The sequence below is a fragment of the Heterocephalus glaber genome, unplaced genomic scaffold (genome assembly GCF_053883595.1).
Source record: "Heterocephalus glaber isolate CG9 unplaced genomic scaffold, H.glaber_assembly_v1.0 deba00000937, whole genome shotgun sequence".
NCBI lineage: Eukaryota > Metazoa > Chordata > Mammalia > Rodentia > Bathyergidae > Heterocephalus > Heterocephalus glaber.
The window spans coordinates 14162769-14182889 of record NW_028258173.1 but is presented as its reverse complement, the minus strand read 5'-3'; the positions used below and the strand labels follow the sequence as shown (position 1 = coordinate 14182889).

Genomic DNA, 20121 nt, shown 5'->3' with positions numbered 1-20121 from the left:
TTTCATACAGTTTCAGAACATGGGCAAAATATGGACTTTTTTTCCCCCAGAGTATAAAATATATGGTCTCTGTCAAATGGCCAGTGTAGTCCCTCTTCCCAGCTGATACTTAACAAACTTGATCTTTACTATCCACATTCCTGTCAGCATTCTGGACTTTTGAACTCCAACCAGAATCATGCATCAGGCTTTCCTTAAAGCTTTTAGGGCTTTTCTAGCATGCATTTCCACACTCCTCCTGCAATAAAAGCTCCAAAAGGCTTCTAAACCACATGGTCAGGTACAGTCACAGAAATGCCTGTACTTGTTTGGTACTATTATCTGTATTAGTTAGCTTTCCTGTTGCTGAGACAAAATACCTGACACCCACAACTTAGAGAAGGAAATAATTTGTTTGGGTCATGCTTTCAGAGGGTTCAGTCTTTGAACTGCTGGATCCAAGGGAGAAACATCATGGTGGAAGGGCATGATGGCACAAAGTTGCTTAGTTCATTGTAGGTGAGAAGCAGAGCAAGGAAACAGTGCCAGAGAGGAAGGGGCCAGGGGCCAGATACAGTACCCAGGGTGCTCTACTAATTGCTTAGGAGGCTCCCAAGCCAATTAAGCTTAACCATCATACCCACATTTTTACAAAATTTATATCTTTGTTGATCACCTATAATTAATTGACATTTTAATGCAAAAGAATGACTTGTCTATAAGGCATTATTTGTCAATTCCATAAGAAGTAATTAATGGGAAAATCTGACAAGTCTTATGGCTCTCAGTCATATTCATGCTTCAGCTTTCACAACTTCTGGTTATCTTTCTAAAAGAGTTAAATATATCATATTGCAATGATACACACACACACACACACACACACACACATATATATCAGCACAGTTCATAATAGCTAAATCTTGGAAGCAACCTATATGTCCATTAACAGATGAATGGATAAAAAATGTGGTATTTATATGTAGTGAAGTACTACTCTGCCATAAAGAAGGATAAACGAGTCATTTTTAGGAAAATGGATGTGCCTTGAGAACATAATGTTGAGTGAAATAAATCAAACACATAAGCTTAAATATTGCTTGTTTTCTCTTATGTGAAAAGCCCAAAATATAAATAAAGAACAAAATAAAAGACAAATAATAAGTTGGGAGACAGATCTTTTGGAAAATGGGAGGGGACCAAGAGATGGAGAGTGGAGAAAGGGAAGGGTGGAGATGAAAAAAATTACTATGTCTTATGTACATGTACTGACTTCCCACAAAGAATGTAATCATTATGTATTGCAAACATATACTAACAAAAAAATAAAAACAGAAAAAAGCCTTGCCTAACATCTCAGGTCCATTCAAGTGATCCTATTATTTATCCCTATAGTGTTCTGTGTTTCTGTGTTGTACTCATTATATGTGTAAAGATTTAATATCCATCCTTTGGACTAGATTGTAATTTCATGAGGTAGGAGTGGTGTTTTTCCTATTTGCACTATATTTTCTGTTCCTACCACTGGATGGGAACATAATAGGAATTCCATAAATATTTATATTTGGTGAGTGCATGCATGTGTATTCAAATGGGTTGTGTAAGGATTACAAAAACAAAACTTTACAGTGCATCTTAAATTCCTTGTAGTTTAATAATTATTATTTGATTTATTTTAAAATTTCAATTCGGTTTAAAATTTTAGTCCATATGTTTATGATTTAATAGGTATTTGGAGTTTTACATACATGAAAGCACTTAAAAATAAAACATAGCTAAAGTCAGTAAGTTGATTTTAAGACTGAATACATGATGTGTGATATAAGATCAGATATGGTTGTGAATAGTCTATTGATGGTTCTGTCTTCACATTTTTTAATTAAAATTACTCCTTTTCTCTTAGTGGCTATACTGTGCTAGAGAAAAAGTTACTATCTGTTAATGTTGACCTAATACATCTAATCATTTCTGCAAGAAATTGTTTTAAAAAGTTTAAGAGGCTTATAATATTTGACACATGTATGTTTTTATAGTGAATAATTTATTGTTACTTAGAACTAAAGTTTAATGCTGCCTCATAAATTTTACAACCACTTCAACTTGTCCTTTGAAAAACCTCTTTAATCTTAAAAGATTTTCCCCCTTAGTGTTTCTTTTTTGATCACTTTATAAAAATCCTGCTTTACTTAGACCTTTTTGTATGTGAAGTATTTCTAATGGCATTTTAGATTATGCTGTTTGTGCCCTAGCCTTTTTATATTATTAAAGATGCAGAGTCCTTTTGAAGCCTTTTTGTTAGGATTCTCTATTCAGTAGAGATGGCACCTTTCTTTTACCTTTATTCTTCTTTTAGGATAAGATAGTGGCCTGTTTCACATTCATTAGAAGTATTATGAGATCATGTTCTGTTTTATTATTATGACTTCTTTTTCCACCAAGTGTACATCACATACTGGTATACTTAGCATTTCACACCAATCCACTTCAATATATAGTTCTGTTCCAATTCTCTCCTTTGCTTTCCTTTTTCATATTTCTTGGCTTACAGTCATGTTATTACCCATCTTTTCTTTTAGAAAAACCATTGATCCAGATTGCATTGCTGTTTTATTATAAGCATACTATTGCATTTTTATGTCTAATATCTGGCTCTTTTCTTGACATTGCAGTACTTGGGTTACCTTTGACTTTGGAGCATGATTTTATAAAAAGTTGCCCAGGAGATCATAGACTTAGATATCACCCATGTAGAACTTTAAAAATTTTACTTAGTTCTGTAATTACAGGCCATATCAATATATATCTTTCTGGTAATCCTTCAGATGCTCACCATTGAGATCTGGTAAAGATCTTGTCTTTGTGGTAGAGAGATTTGAAGGTAGCCCAATGACCCTTCTCCTAGTGCTCCTTATACTGTATAATCTTCTCCCTTTGAGTGTGGGCAGGCTCTAGCCAATAGACTATGGCAGTGGTGATGAAATGTAACTCCTGTGATTACATCCGTTTTGCTAACATATTTAGAGTCTTCCGGTCATTCCCTTTGCTGGCTTTGAAGAAGCAACTGCCAAGAATCATACAGCCATAAGGAACTGAAAGCTGTTGACAACCATGCAAGCAGGGAAGTGGACCTTTCCCCAGTTGAGCCTCTTGATAAGACCCCAGCTCTGGTCATATCATGATTGTAGCCATATGTGGCCTTAAGCAAAGGATCTAGCTCAGCTGTGCCTATACTTCTGATATACAGAAACTAAGAAAGTATGTTGTTTATAACTAGGAAGTTTTTAATAATTTGTTGTGCAGCAATGGATTTATACAGCGGTTATCTTCATTGTAGAAAATTGTGCAATTTATATATAAAACATGCTTGATGTAAAAACATTAGTGTAATTTGTAGATTAAACAATTTTTCTCTGTGTTCTCCTACTTTCCTCAGGGGTGGTACTGCCACCATCAACAATTTGATACATATTATTATTAAATTGACATCTAATACCCACCCCTATGTAATTAAAAATGATAAATTGACTTCTGCTATATTTACCCCTCTGTGACTTGCTCTTTTTCACTTTACTGTCTTAAACTTTTGTCATGCAGTCTATGCAGTCTTTCTACTTGGAGATAAAAATCTATTCTGTGAATATAGTCTAACCTGTCTACTGCTTTCAATTCTTTATTGTTATAATGAATGCCTTAGTTAGCATCCACATAAGCAGGATTTGTTTTAATCAGGTATAGTGACGTGACAAGCAGGGATAACTGGCTTTAAAAGAAGAGCTTACTTGTAAGTGAAGCTATGAAGGACATCCTTAACTATCATTTCAGTCAAACGTCAAATATTACTAAGGCTAATTGTGATAAGAGGACAGACATGCCATACCATGCAGGGACATATCGGGGAAGCACCAGGGTTGTCCAGGAGGCAGAAGGAGGGAAGGGAAAGCATGGGTGAAAGCCATTTCTTCTTTTACTATAGTTTTGGCAGGTTGTTAGGTGAGGATGTTCCCTATGGAGTAGGAAGTGAACACAGATGTTAGAGTTTGGGTTGGAGGGTTTGTAGTATGATTTCCACATGTCCACAGAAGGACAGGGATGATATGGAGGGAAACACTTTGGCTGTTAGTTTGGGCCATGGTTTTGAGATGCCAGTTTATCAAATACAAAGTCAGGAATGATAATCGTACATTTGTGTGTGTGTTGGGCTGTTATGGATTCCTAGGAGAGGAATTACTTTGTAGAATTATTAATTGAGTCAACATCTTGTGCAGTGATTAAAAACTCTATATGAGCTACCATGGCAAAATCTGTAAGGTATATGAAGTTAAAAAGTAGTATATAGAAGTATAGTAAACTTCCATTTATATGCATGTGTATGTGTGTTTTAAAGAAGTGTACATGTATGTGGAATATTTATGTTTGTCACACATGAAATTGTTAAAGCTGGTTACCTTTAGTGGGTGGGACTAGTCTGGAGCATAGAGAAAATTATTTTTATACAGTATAATATAGATTTAAACATGAAAATCTAATAAGTATTCTAAATGTAGATTTCACTTGTGTTTCTAATTTGTTAAAGCGGGAAGCAAATTATACCATTTCCAGAGCTCATACTCTATCTGAGGTACTAGTCTAGAAAATTTTTTGTAAGTTACCTGATTTAATCATTTGCTAATCCTGGAAGATTGACATCATTGCCCTTTTTATATTTATAAAGAAGGTAAAAGCTTCATGAAGATCAAGTGACTTTATCAGTAATAGATCCAGTATTGGAATGCAAGTTTATGATTTTTCTTTCTAGTATGCCATGTAGACATAATTACTTTATGCAGAAAATATGCAAATTTTATTTTTATCTATTTTTCCTTACTTGTACTGCCTCAGCAATCTTGGGCAACTATGCCTTTGTTCTTGGTTATTTCTAGGTTGAACTGAAAGAAGGCAGTTTGCCTTTGTTCAAATCCCACTTCTGACTTAGCAGTCTTTCCTCAGGCAAGTTACTTAATTCCTTTAAGCCCTATTTTTATCATTTGTAAAATAGAGTTTTTAGGAACTCAGAGTTGTAAGGATGGAGTGAAATAATGATGTCTTTGGCACAGGACCTATTAAGTGCCAGCTGCTGCCACCACTAGCATCATTGGCATGGTGACTATTTTAATAGGTCATCCAGGGCCTTACTCGTCAGATCATATGACCACTCTTTGTATTCCTAATTACCTAATACTCCCAAAGGGTGGTAATAATTTGAATAGACAGTAATCTGAAAATCCATTGAGCATTAATTTTATTTTTAGTTATTAAAAATTGTTTTGTGTTCCCCCCCAAAAATAAAAGACTCTTGATTGTAATACTGTATACTATCAAACATCATAATAGTATTTCAAAAAGGATTTGTGGGAATTTTTTTTTTGGTATGTGGGATCAATCTCGGGTCCTTGTGCTTGCGAGGCAGGTGATGGAACCACTGAGCAAGATCCTTGGACCTGTAGGAATCTTTATTTAAGTAATTTAACAAGTCTCTTTATCTAGAGGAAAAAGAACAAAAAGTGGCTATTTTTTACACTTTGCTATGTCATACCTTTGAAGGTGGTTAAATAGCATTTAGACCAGGTTATATCATCTCTGTATCTTTTCATGCTATATACCAAAGACAGAACACTAAGGTAATAAGTTATATTTTTACAGTTCTTTGAAAAATGTTTTGAAATGCCTCTTTTAATGGGTTATTACTGTTTTTATGGCTTTTCAGTGAAATAGAATGTGCTAGTTTATCTCTATAGAGTAAAGTTAGGTTCTGGGATAGGGAAAAATGAACAAAATCATTTAATAACACTTTTACTTGAAACTTTAAAGGTTAGGAGTTAACTTTTAATTAGGTTAGAGTAAAAAAGAGTAATATTGAATTAACTGTGGACTTTAAACATTGCTTCACAGTGGAAGAAACACTTCTGTTTATTTTAGAGGAACTTATTGATGAAAAAGAAGACATTTATTTAGCTTTTTTTAGAAACCATTTTATAAGCAGTGGCTATCCAGATAACTTAAAAATTCTGGGAATGTACAAACAATTATTTATTGTGTATTATTATTTATCATCAGATTTATGCTAATTTTATATAAATTAGATCTTATCTTGTAACTTATATTTGGTCATCTAAATAATAAACGTGTTCATGCCTATAAGAAAGACGTGGAGAATAATTATCCAGTTTTAAATTATTATAGAGGACTATAGTTTTTGCATCTTTGCTTTAATAAGATTTTTTTCATGCTTTATATGATGCTGTCTTTTAGTTTGGGATGCAGAGTCTAGTTATAGTCACGTCTTTATGGAAAATGTGATTTTATTTACAATGCTCTTTATGATGTGGTTTTCCAGAAATGCATTGTGGGAAAAAGCTAGTATTGTGTGTATTCTTTAAAAAGATCACTAATATTTCATTTGCTTTTGCAGTTTAATAACATAGCCAGCAGATGGTGATCAAGTATAATAAAAACCTACTTGCGGTTATGTCGATCTACATGAAAATGTATTTTTTTTACTTTAAAAATAGTGATTTAATACTTTATGTATAAAAAAGACATAATAGAATCTTTTTACTTTGTTAAACTATTTTTGTATGTAAATAACATGAGCACTATAAATAGCTCCTGCTCCTCAAATTGTTGGAGTATTTGTCAGGGGGCCCATCAATACCTTTCCTTCTTAGGGAATTTTTATGTATATTGGCATAAATGTGGTTAGGATGACACATGGTGAAACATCCTTAAATACTGCTCACAAAAGGTACATTCATTTTATTTAAGAATACCCCCTCAGGCTTTGGGCAAAGATATATTTTAGAGTAGCGCTGTGATAGTGGTAATTTTCTGTAGCTGTGTTAACCTCTAGTTGCATATGACTTTGAGCACTTAAAATGTGGTTGGTGTGAATGAGGAAATGAATTCTTCATTCTAATAGATTTAAATAGCCACTATGATTAGTGGTCACTATATTGGGCAGTGCAGTTCTAAATCTGTGTCTTCAACTGGGCCACTGCAAATCCTGACCCACTAGATGGAGAGTTGCCAGTCTGTTGTCTACTAGGCAGGGAAGTGTGGTGTGATGGGAACTAGGAAGTGGGTGTTGGTGCATAAACTGTCTCTGCCACAGAGGAGACCTCTTTTGTGTGCTTACCTGCAGTTCAGTCCCTTTTTTGATGATGATTTAACACGAGCAACATCTACTGGCTCATCTACTGGCTTCTCTGTTGGTCATTCTTGGGCTTCAGGGATCTCTCCCCAACAACAAAAGAAACAATCTTTTTTTATCAGTTTGTTTGGGTAGAATACTTAGTATGAACCTTGATATCTTTGATACACTTTTTTTTTTTTTTCTCGGTTTCAGTGCTGGAATCCAGGGCCTCATTCACACTAGGAAAGTTCTACCGCTGAGTTATATTTCTAGCTTTTCATATGCTTTTTGATAGACACTTAACCTTGAGCTCTAAGTATGAGACTACTATGTAAATGAGAAGTTAAAACTGATTTTTAGGATACTAAGTAAAATGTAATGGTCTCATACTCATAAAATTACCTTGTTACTCTTTAATTCTCAACATTAATTTTGTTTTGTTTGGTAGCGGGGATTGAACTCAGGACCTTACCCTTGCGGGGCAGGTGGCAGCTCAACATTAATGTTTATTTATCAAAGGAAGACCAAGTGGCAGCAGTTTGTAACTAATGTGGCCTAGCTCTGAAAATAATGGCTCTGCATCATTTCTTTTAGGCTTACATTTTTCCCCCCAGAAAGTCAGATTTTTGACAAATGTAGTTAAATTTTTCTTTGCTTTCTTTTAATGAGTAAGGCTTTGTAATAGTATCTTTTTTAGTTAAGCATCTCATTTTTTTCATTTAGTTTTTTCTTTTTATTTGTAATAAAGTCCCCTTTGAAAAATTAAAATAAGTATGTTGTGGATGATTGAAGTTACTTTTTATTTTCAGCATTATTTGATACTTCACTGATATTAAAAATTGTTGCTACTTACATTTGTGTTTCACATACATATAGATGGTATATAATAATATCTACTGTTCTGATGAATGAAAAGTCACAGATCTCTAAAGCTAGTATTCATTTTAGTTTTCTGATCACTTAAAACACAACTATAGTTTTCTTAAGATTTTTTTTTTTTTTTGTAATACCGGTTATCAAACTCAGGACCTTGTGCTTGCAAGGCAGGCATGGTGCCCCTGAGCTAAATCCCTGGCCCTCTTAAGAGATTTTAAAGCTGCAAAACATAGCATACATGTGACAAATATACAAAATATACATGAACAAAAAGTTCAAAGAGCAGGGATAAAATAAATATCCCTATACTTTCAACCCACTCAAGGAATAACATCATAATAACCTAGAAGACCTCTAGGTGTCCTCCCATTGCCTCTTCTACCATTCTCTTGGGAGATCACTATTCTGTATTGGTGTTAATAATTTCTTTGCTTCTTTCTTCCCTCTTTCTTCTTTTTCTCCTTCCTCTTCTTCCTCTTCTTTTTTCTCCTTTTTTACCTTCCTCTTTCTGTTTCTTTTCCTTTTTCTTCTTCTGGTTCTTCTTACATGTTATGTTAAAATTTCTTTCACTCACCATATTTTTCAAGTTCATCCATGTTAATAAATGTAGCTGTCACTCATTCTTTGTCTTGTGGTAAACTTTTAGAATAACATACATATAGCAGTACATACAAAATACAATATATGTACAGCAAGACAGTATAAAGCTTGAGAAAGTTTACAAAATGAAAAGATCCATAAAATCACCTTCTAGATTAAGATAGAAAATACAACCAGGTCTCCAGAACCCTCTTTCTTGCTCCCTCCCCATCATTTATCACCCACAAAGGTAACTACTATTCTGCATTATGTCAGCATGGGTTAGTTTTAACTGTTTTTGATTCATAGAATATGTTCAATTTTGTTGGTTCCTTTTCTCAACATTATGTCATTAATTTGATCCATGTTTCATTTAGAAGTGGATTTTTTTATTGCTATGTGAATGCATCACAGTTTATATATATTCATTCTACTGTTCATGGACTTTTGGATTGTTTCCAAGTTTTGCCTTTTACAAGTAATTCTACTGTGAACATTCTTTTACATGCCTTTTAATACACATATGTCCACATTTTTTTGAGTGTTGACTTAGAGGTGTAATTACAGTAGACACTGCCAAAGAGTTTCCCAAGGTGCCAGTACTAATTTACATTTCCACTAATAGGATTTGAAAGTTCCTGTGGCTCCTTATCCTTGCCAGTACTGTACTTGGTTTGTCAGTTTCTTTAAATTTTAGCAATTCTAGTATGACAGATATGTACTTTAAATTTACATCATTCCTCATGATGAATACTTCTGAGCATCAGTTAAAATTCTTATTGACCATTTGAATCTTTTTTATAAAGTTCCTATTTAAATCACTGAATTTCCTCTTTTTTAAAGTTCCTATTTAAGTCATTTTTCTCTATATAAAATGATTTATCTTTCTGTTGATTTGTTTTTATATACTCTGAATATCAGTTTTTTTGTTGAATATATATTGCAAATATCTTCTTCCACTCTGTAGCTTGCATTTTCACTTTCACTGGGGCCTTACACCACTTTTATACTGCTCTAAAGGAATACCTGAGACTGAGTAGTAGTTATTGAACAGAATTTATTGGCTCACAATCTGAAAGCAGGGAAGTCTAATATGAAGCTGCTGGCATTTTGCAAGGGTCTTCTTGTGTCATCTCATGGTAGAAAGACAGTAGGGCAGAGTTGACTGGAAGGGAGAAAGAAAGAGCGGGTAGGGGGATGGGGTGGGGGAGAGAGGGCTATTTTGTAATGAATCTATTCCCACAACAGCATTAATTCATTCATGAGGGTGTCAGCACTAACAGCCTAATTAGCTGTTAAAGATCCCACCTCTTTATAATGTGACAGTGGCAATTAAATTTCAACATGAGTCTTGGAGGGGGATAAAAATTTAAGCCATCTGTTGAACATTATTATAGTTTTATTTGTCAGTTTTTTCTGGTGTGTGTTTGTGTGTGTGTGTGTGTGTGTGTGTGTGTGTGGGTGTGTTTGCTTTTCACGGATATCTTGCCTTCCCTATCCCAAGATCATGGAAGTGATCACCTGTTATTTTCCAGAAACTTTCATGTTTTAACTTTCTAATTTAAGTTTGTGGTGCATATGGAATTGATTTGTGTGTGGAGTGAGGTAGGGATGATGGTTAATTCCCTCTTCTCCTTACAATGGATATCCATTTGATCTAGCATTAGTTTTTAGAAGCCATTCTTTCCACACTTTTGTGCTTGGCACTATTATTGTAAACTAGGAAACCTTAAATATGTAGGTTAATTGTCTAGTTTCTTCCATTGGTCTGTCTGTCTTTTTGTTAATACCATACTGCCTTAATTATTATACCTTTAAAATAGATCTTGACATTTAGTACTGTAGTGTAGGCCACCTAGCTCTCTTTCTCAAGATTGCTTTGGCTATTCTTGCTTTGAATTTCCATATAAATTTCAGAATTAGCTCACCAGTTTTTATTTGTACACACTTGAATGTGCAGGTACACTCTCCAAACGACTGTTGAGGTTTTTGGTCAAAAATGCAATTCAATCTATACAATAAGTTAGAAGAATTGATATCTTTATAGTATAAAACTTTACATTGAGTCCCAGGCAAGTGATAATCTCCATTTTTTATCTATAGTTCTGCATTTTCTAGAAATGTTATGAGTGGAATCAAAATATTCAGTTGTATATATATTTGGTTCCTTCAATTATCATTTTGTTTTATGTATCGATAGTTGATTCTTTCTTGTTCCTGAGTGGTATTTCTTTTATGCATATACCACACCTTGTTCATCTGCTCACCAGTTAATGGATATTTGGATTATTTTCAGTTTTTAGCTATTATGAATATTACTCTTATGGCTTTTTTGGGGGTGCTAGGGATTGAACCTAGGCCCTATGTATGCTGAGCATGTGCACTTTCACTGACTTACATCCCCAGATGCTGTGGACATTCTTTACAAGCTTTTGATTGCACATTTTTTCTTTTCATTTCTCTTTGGTAGATATTTAGGGGTAGATTGTGTTTTATGTTTATTTTTAACTTTAAGTAAATTATTAAATTGTTTTCCAAACTATCTTATATCCTCATTGCTAATATATAAGTATTCTAGTTTCTAAACAACCTCATGAGCTCTTGACAGTTTCAGTGGTTTTGACTTTGTCTATTGAATGGGTATTTAGTGGTATTTCCTTGTGGTTTTGACTTGCATCCCTCTAATAACTAATGACACTGAACATCTTTTTATGTATATTAGGCATCTGTATTTCTTCTTGGAAGAAACATCTATTTCAGTAGCTATATGCTCCACAGGATCCCAAGATACAGTGGTGAGACAAACATAGGATAACCTCGCAGATAAATCTAAAATGGATAATGGGAGGCACAAAGGAGTCACTAGGTTATAATAATTCTGAAACCCAGATGAGCAAATATGAACTTTTCTTAAATATCCAGACCTGGGCATAATTCCTCATAGTCCTTGGCTCTTCACACCAGGCTCATTATCCCACTTTTGAGTTATTTTTACTTTTTCTTGAAAGATAATATGTTTTTTCAGTTTATAGTTTATAATTTTCAATTTATAGTTTTTCCAGATGAATTTTGGGAGTCCAGTGGCTCCTTTTCGTTCTGTACTGTCTCTGTCAGTCTAAGGTATTCATGGTTTTGCTGATATGATTTTCTCAAAAACTTTGTAGACATACTGTGGATCCTTTTTGGGTTATATCCATTAGACATAGCCACATCTAATCTCTTTTGAGAGAGATATCATTTTTATTTTGGGCTGTATCTGAGAATTAAGGGACAACATCCTTATGCCTTTTAGAGGTCCTGTTTGATTGACAGGATCTGTGAGGCACACCCTTAATCTTTTCAAAGGTTCTGTGTATGAATGCATAATACTCTGATATACTACCTTTGATCTTTTCAATACTACTGAAAGGTTTTACATTTGTACCTTTTGCTTTATCTCTAGTCAATGTTCAAACTTTGGTTGTATGTAGAGTTTTAATTTAATCTTAACTTAGGATCTTTAGCCATCTGGAGAGGTTGAGAATTTTTAAAACTATGAAGTCTTGGTTCCATTTTTAAAAAATACTGTCTTTTACTCATTTCATTGTTATCTTTCATTTTTAAGCAACAGGAAATGCTTTGTTTTTAAATAATCTTAGCCACAGCACTTGCCTTGTTCATTAGATATATTTTGTAGTTAACATGTGCCAACATCCTCAAATTTCAGATTTCTTCTAATAGTCTCTTCATGTCCATTTTGTCTTTAGTACACTACACCCAATTCTCATAGCCTTTGGTCACTACTCAGTCCCAAAAATGCTTTTACGCTTTTAGGCTGCACCTTACTGTATTAATTACCTATGGCTTCATTATAAGTTACTCCAAATCTTAGCAACTTAAAGGAAAAAAAAATTTACAGTGGTACCTTGGTTCACAAATGCTTTTGTTTTTAAACAATTTGATTTGCAAACAGAAGCATTTGGCAGAATTTTGTTTGTTCACGAACTCTGCATTTGATGACAAATATTACTGCAGCTATCTTTTTCACATAAACGTGGCCATCTTTTCCAAACATGATCATCTTTTCCAAAATTGTGGAGCAAATGAAATTCATGAACTGAGGTACTACTGTACCCTTCTTATGGACACAACCTTGCTGAATCTTCTGGCTCAGATTTTCATATAAAGCTGTAATCGTAGGGATTAGGAATGTGGTCTCAACTGAAGGCATGATTTGGGGGGAATCTACTTCTGTTCTCACTTATATGGTTAATAGGATTCAGTTCTTTGTGAGGTATTGGCTTGTGGACTTCAGTCTTCACTGATTGTCACCCCAAATCCTCCTTCATTTTGTCCCTATTTGGGCCTTTCCACTGAACAGCATTGTAATGACTTCTATCAGAGTGAACAAATAAGAGAGCAGGATGGAAGCTGAAGTCACTAGGTTTAGTCTGCACTTGTGGGAAAGGGTACTGTACATAGGTATACGTAGCAGGAGTTGTTGAAAATTGAGAGTTATCTAAGATGTTGCCTAGGTTCAAAAATACACCAAAGCAAAAAGTAGCAGAAGCAAAGGGAGAAATAGACAAGCACACAAGCACTGCAGATTTTAACACTATTTTCTTGGAAAATAATGGAGCAACTTAACAAAAAAGATCAAAAGTATGTAGAAGATTTGAAGAATTCTTTGTACTACCACAACCTAATTGACATTTACAAAAAAAAAACCCCATCTAAGAACTTCAGAACACATATTCTTTAAGTGCTTATTGATCCTTCACCTGGAAGTAATGTCTGAAGTAGAAACTAAATCTCCAGAGGTCTCAAAGGATTGTGTATGTTTTCTGACTTGATTGGATTTGAGTAAGAAATCAACAATAATATTATACCAGAGAAGCCCTCAAAGAATCATAAGCAAACTAACTTCCTTACAACCCATGGGGCAAGAAAGAAATTATAAAGGAATTTAGAAAATATTTTGAAGCAAATGATAAAGAAAATATAGCATGTCAAACTGTGTGGAATATAGCTAAAACAGTGCTTACAGAGAAATTTAGAAGTTTTAGTACTTATGATGAAAGATATAAAATTAATGATCAAAGTCTTTGGAAGCTTGAAAGATAAGAGCTGAGTGGACCCAGTAACAGTAGAAGAAGAGAATGGATAGAAATGGGAATCAGTGCAACAGAAAGCAGTAGAAACTAATTGACTTTTTGACAAGATAAAATTGATAAATTCTAGTTGGATCAAATAAAAATGAGAAATACATGGATAATATAAAAACCTGTAGTAAGGGCCGGGGATTTAACTCAGTGGTTTCGCCTCCTGCTGTGCAAGCGCAAGGACCCGAGTTTGATCTCCGGTACCCAAAAAAAAAACAAACCTGTGGTATTATAATTTTGTTTTGCAACTTCACTTTTTTTTTTTCTGGTCCCGGGGATCGAACTTGGGACCTTGCGCTTTTGAGGCAAGTGCCGGAACCACGGAGCTAAATCCCCGGCCCCACAACTTCACTTTTATAGGCTTAAAAAGACATGGGAATGTAAGTATGAATATATGTTATTGGGCACATAATATAAATAACATAAAGAAGAGGAATGAAGCTGTAAAGGAGTAAAGTTTTGCATGTGATCATGATTGAAGTTTAAGATAGATTGTTATATCTTAAGGACTTTTTATTTCATCTGCATAGCAATCACAAAGAATATAGAATATTTACAAAGAGAAATGAGAAGAGAAAACATGTCATTTCAAAAAATGAACTAAAGAAAGGCAATAAGGAAAGAAATAAGGAGGAATAAAGATGTAAGACATACAAGATAACAAAAAATGGCAGTGGGGAGTCCTTCCCTACCAGTAATTACTTTGAATGTAAATGAATTAAAATCTTCCAATCAAAACATATAGATTGGTAGAATGTATTAAGAGAGAAAACCAGGATCACCTGTAAAGTGTCTACAGGAGAATTTGTATCAAAGGACATACATGATTGAAGTGAAAGAATGTGATAGACCATGCAAGTAAATAGTGAAAAAATATGAGAGACAAAGAAAGATGTTATGTACTTATGAATGGGTCAATTTACTAAGAAGATATAATAGTTGTAAACATATATGTATCAAGCATCAGACCTCCTAAATAGATGAAATGAACATTATAGAATTGAAGGAAGAAATAAAGAGCTCTACAATAATATTTTAGGATTTCAGTACCCCACTCTCAAAAATACATAGAATAATCAAAAGATCAACAAAGAAATAGAAAATGTACAACACTATAAACCAGTTGGACCTAACAGATATATACAGAACACTAAAAGGAACAACAGTGGAATACCCATTATTCTTAAGTGCTCATGGAATATTCTTCAGGATATACCATATGTTAGGCCATAAAACAATTTTTAATACATTTAAGAAGATTGAAATATATAAAATATCTCTTCCTCTAACAATGGAGGGAAATTTAAAATCATTAAGCAGAACAAGTAGAAAATCTACATATGGAAAAATAAAACAGTACTTTATCAACTGCTGGGCCAAAGAAGAAATCACAAGGGAAATTAGAAAATATTTTGATACAAAACAAAAATACAACAGAGCAAAATGGGTGGTTGTAGTGAAAGTGATTCTAAGAGGGAAATTTATAGCTGTAAGAACCCATGCTAAAAAAAGAAGAAAAATTTCAAATAAACTAAATTTAAACCTTAAGGAACTAGAAAAAAGAAAAACAAACCCAGAGCTATCGGAAGGAAATACTAAAGATTAGAGCAGAGATAAGCAAAATAAAATGTAAGAAAGATTTTTTTAAAAAAGATCCAAAACTTTTAGTTACATGGTCTAAAAATGACATAACTAAAATTAGAAATAAAAACAGGAACATTGCAACTCATTTTAAAGAAGTGAAAAAAATTGTAAGACAGTACTATGAACAATTGTATGCCAACAAATTGAATAACCTAGATCAGTGGTGGTGAACCTATGGCACGTTTGTTATTGAAAGCTCTAAAAGGTTTGCCATCACTGACATCTGTGTAATGGATTAATTCCTCAAAACATACAATCTACCAAGACTGAATCATGAAGAAATAGAAAATCTGAACAAATCTGTAACTAGTAAGGAGATGAAATCAATAAAATCAAAAACTTTCCAACAAAGAAAAGCCTCTGACCAGATGGCACCACCGGTGAATTCTACCTTACCTTTCAAGAGGAGTCAACACCAGTCCTTCTGCAAATTCTTCCAAATAATTGAAGAGGAAACACTTGTAAATTCATTGTATGAGGCCAACATTAATCTTATACGAAAGCCAGACAGAGACACTATGATAAAAGAAATCAACTGGCCAATATCCTGAATAACCCTCAATCCTGGAAAAATCCTCAATTAAATACTTGAAAACAATTTAGCAACACATTGAAAGGCTCACACATCATGACTAGGATTTTTTTTTTTTCTTGGAATGAAGGGGAAGTTTGACAGAAAAATCAATAGATGTGATACTCCACATTAATAGTATGGTGGAAAAATACCTCACCCAGTCATCTTATTTGATGCAGAAAAAGCATTTGACACAATTCAATATACCGGGAAAACAAAAAGCAAACTTGGAAAAGATAAGTTAACCCTTTAGGTGACTTCAGCAGTATTATTCACAATAGCCAGGAGATGGAACCACCCTAAATTGTCTATCTGCAGATAATAGATAAAAATGTGGTGTATATTACATATTAGCCCTCAAAAGGAACAAAGTAGATGTATATGGTGGCGCATGCCTGTAATCCTAGCACTCTGAGAGGCTGAGGCAGCAGAATTTGCATATTTGAGCCCAGTCTGGGCAATTTAGGGAGACCCTGTCTCAAAGAGAAAAAAAGCAAAAGAAGGGAATGTAGCTCTACATGAAGGTCCTGAGTTCTGAGTTCTATCCTCAGTAGCCCCCAACCCCGAAATAAGATCCTGTCATGTGTGAGTACATGGATAAATCTTAAAGTATTCTGCTAAGTGAAATAAACTTGAAACAAAAAAGTAGTCAACAAAAGACAAATAACTAGCACAAAGAATCAACAACTGGGACCTCATCTTATTAAAAAGCTTCTTCACATTAAGAGAAACCACCAGCAGAATGAAGAGACAACCCACAGTGTGGGAAAAAATTTTTACCAGCTGTTCCTCAGACAAAGGTCTACTATCAAAAATATATAAAGAACTCAAAAAACTCAGACCACCGAAATTTAAAAACCGAATCCAAAAATGGGCATCTAAAATGAACAGACACTTCTCAGATGAAGAAGTAGAAATAGCAAATAAACATGAAAAAATGTTCAACATCACTGGTCATTTGAGAGATGCAAATGAAAACAACACTGAGATTCCACCTCACTCAAGAAAGAATGGTTAATATCAAGAAATCAACCAATAACAAATGCCCATGGGGTTGTGAGAAAAAAGGAACCCTTTTTCACTGTTGGTTGGAGCATAGACTGGTGCAACCACTGTGGAAATCAGTGTGGAGATTACTCAAAAAGCTAGGATTAGAGGTCCCATTTGAGCCAGCTATTCCCCTGCTGAATATCTTCCCAAAAGAATTAAAAGAATCATACCACAGTGATATATGCGTACCCATGATTATACAGGCACAATTTGTAATAGTGAAAGCTTGGAAACAGCCCAAATGCCCATCAACTGGTGACTAGATAAAGAAGATTTTTGTTTGTTTGTTTGTTTTTATAAAATGGAGTACTACTCAGCCATAAAGAATGAGAAACTAGGGACATTTTTAGCTAAATGGATGCATATTGAGGCCATACTCTTAAGTGAAATAAATAGGACACACGTGTAAATACCAAATAATTTCTCTGGTGTGAGAAACTGAAAGTGTAAATGAGGATTAAAATGTGTAATAGAGGGCTGGGGATTTAGCTCAGTGGTTTCTCTGCCTGCTGCGCAAGTGCAAGGACCCAAGCTCGATCCCCGGTACCAAAAAAAAAATGTGTAATAGATAATGTGAAATAGGAAGGAAAGGTCCAAAGGAGAAAGAGAAGGGGAACAGGAAGTGGGAGGGGTAGGGGTAAAAAAAAGAAGGGAAAGAAAAAAAATATGAGAAAAGGAAAAAAATGGAAGCAAAGTCTTTGTAAATAGGGAGGGGTAGAGGGATGAAGGGAGAGCACAGGAATGGGGAAAAAATAAGAACCCAGATATATCATGTAAAGGTACAAATTCCCAATGAAGAATGTCATCATATTGTATGCCTAAAATGTACCAATAAACTTAATGAATTTTTATTTTGTTTCGTTTTTTTGGTACCGGGGATCGAACTCGGGTCCTTGAGCTTGCGCAGCAGGTGGCGAAACCACTGAGCTAAATCCCCAGCCCAACTTAATGAATTTTTAAAAAATTAAAAAAATAAGGCATTAACAATATTAAGGATGATAGAAGAGGCTTAATAGTAATCCTACACTTGTTAAGAATTAAGAGTAGGGGCAGGGATTTAGCTTAGTGGCACCATTCCTGCCTGCCTCGCAAGCACAAGATCCTGAGTTCTATCCTTGGTAGCAAAAAAAAAAAAAAAAAAGAATATAAGAGAAGATTTTCAACAAATTTGTACCAGTGACATCATTGATGAAATGGATATATTACTTGAAAGACTCAAAAACTAACACTGATCAAAAAAGGGTATTCTGAGTAGCCCTTTATATGGCAAAGAATTTGAATTTTAAATAAGATCCAGTTATATTGATTAATATATAAAAAGGTTGTATCATTAAAATATGGGGTTTATTCCATGAAATTTGGGGTTAACATTTGAAAATCTATATATTTTATCATATAAAGTGTTTAAGAAAGTTGTGTGATCATCTCACTAGATACAGAAAAAGCATTTACCAAAATGTAACACTTATCCCTGATAAAATCTCACAAGATAGAAACACAAAGGTACTTCCTCAGTCTGAGTTACCAAGTGCTAAAAACTAAAATATTAAAAAAGCAAAGAGGATTTTACCTTCCTGATTTTCAGACTTAAAGCTGTGATAATGAAGAAGACAGCAGTATAGATGAAAGGATAGGTAGAAAGATGTGCAGAACAGAAATTCCAGAACCAGGCCTCCATGTATCTCCCCATGTATGATTTTTCATAATACAGCAATGAAATTAAGTGAGGGGAAAAGTCTTTTCATCAACATGCCGAAACAACTTGATAGCCACATGGGAAAAGACTGAAATGGGTGTAGAGCTAAATGAAAATGCTAAAACAATGGTATTTGTAGAAGAGAGAAGAAAATCTTGTGACCTTGGAGTAGGCAGAGATTTCGAAAATAGAATATAAAATACAAAACAATGAAGGAAAAATTATAAACTGAACTATCAATATTATTATGGTTTAGATCTAGAATGTCCTCCAAAACCTGCATGTTTTCAAGGTGGGACTTTTGGGAGGTTATTGGATTATGGTAATGGTCAGCTCCTAAGTGGATTCATGTACAGATGTGTTCAGTATCCACATGTGCTGTTAGGAGATGGGGCCTGATCGAAAGAAGTGGGTCACTGAGGGGATAGTCTGAAAGTGTTTATCTTCCTCCTGGCTCTTTCCGTTTCTCTCTGTGCTTCCTGGGCATCATAACATGAGCAGCTTTTCTCTATTAGATTCTTCTATGATAAGCTACCACGCTCGCTTTGGAGCGAGCCTTTTATGGACTGAATGTCTAAAAACCATGAGCCAAAATAAACTTCTCCTTATTTAAGTTGTAGGTATCAGGTTTTGTGTCTCAGCAATGAGGAAAGTGACTGAGACAAAGTCTTATTTTCTTTGAAGGACAACATTTGGAAAAATACCTGGCAAGGTATAGAATGGGTTAAAATATACTCTTTACATGTGTCTGTATTCTGTGTTCTCTTGTACATAAAATATATAAAGAATGCTTACAACTCAAGGTAGAAAGCAATCCAATTAATGTGCAAAAGATTTTGCAGATACTTCACAAAAGAAAATATATAAATTACTAATATATATATACATGAAAAGATGATCAGTGTCATTCTATATCTGGGAAGTACAGATTATAAAGTATAATGTGTTACTATATCCCCATGAAAAGGGCTAAAATTACAAAGACATAGACTTGAATATGGCAATAGTGTTGTGAGACTGGAAATCTGTACTATTAATCAGAATATAATATGGCATGACCACTTTGCAAAAACAGTTTTAAAATTTCTTACAGATTATAAGATAACTTATCATATAACCCAGCACTTCTATTCCTAGAGTTTTAGTCAAGAGAAATGAAAACCTGTGTCTGCATGAATGCTTGGAGTACATGAATACTATGAAGATAGCAGCTTTTTTCATAATAGCCAAAATGTGCAAACAATCTAATTGTCCACCAGTACTTGAACAGAAAAGCAGATTCTAGTTTATCTATATAGTGGGATACCACTAAGCATTAAAAATGATATTTTGAAAATCATGGTTAAATCTCACAAATATCCTCAGAGAAGACAGACATAAAAATTTATGTTTACTTTCAAACAGATGAGATTCA

General features: G+C 34.1%; 1 protein-coding gene across 12 annotated transcripts in view; it reads left to right on the top strand.

The window, feature by feature from the left end:
* The window catches only part of Cep112 (centrosomal protein 112), a 655204-nt gene that overhangs the window by 18113 nt on the left and 616970 nt on the right, over positions 1-20121 (top strand). Inside the window, exon 1 of one of the 12 annotated variants that reach the window (XM_087208586.1) lies at positions 11897-14123. The exons of the other annotated variants lie outside the window; for them this stretch is intronic. Within the exon in view, the coding sequence (XP_087064712.1) occupies positions 14116-14123 (8 nt within the window). The 5' untranslated portion in view covers positions 11897-14115. Of the gene's footprint in view, positions 1-11896; positions 14124-20121 lie in introns of those variants that run through there. 12 annotated transcript variants of the gene reach the window in all.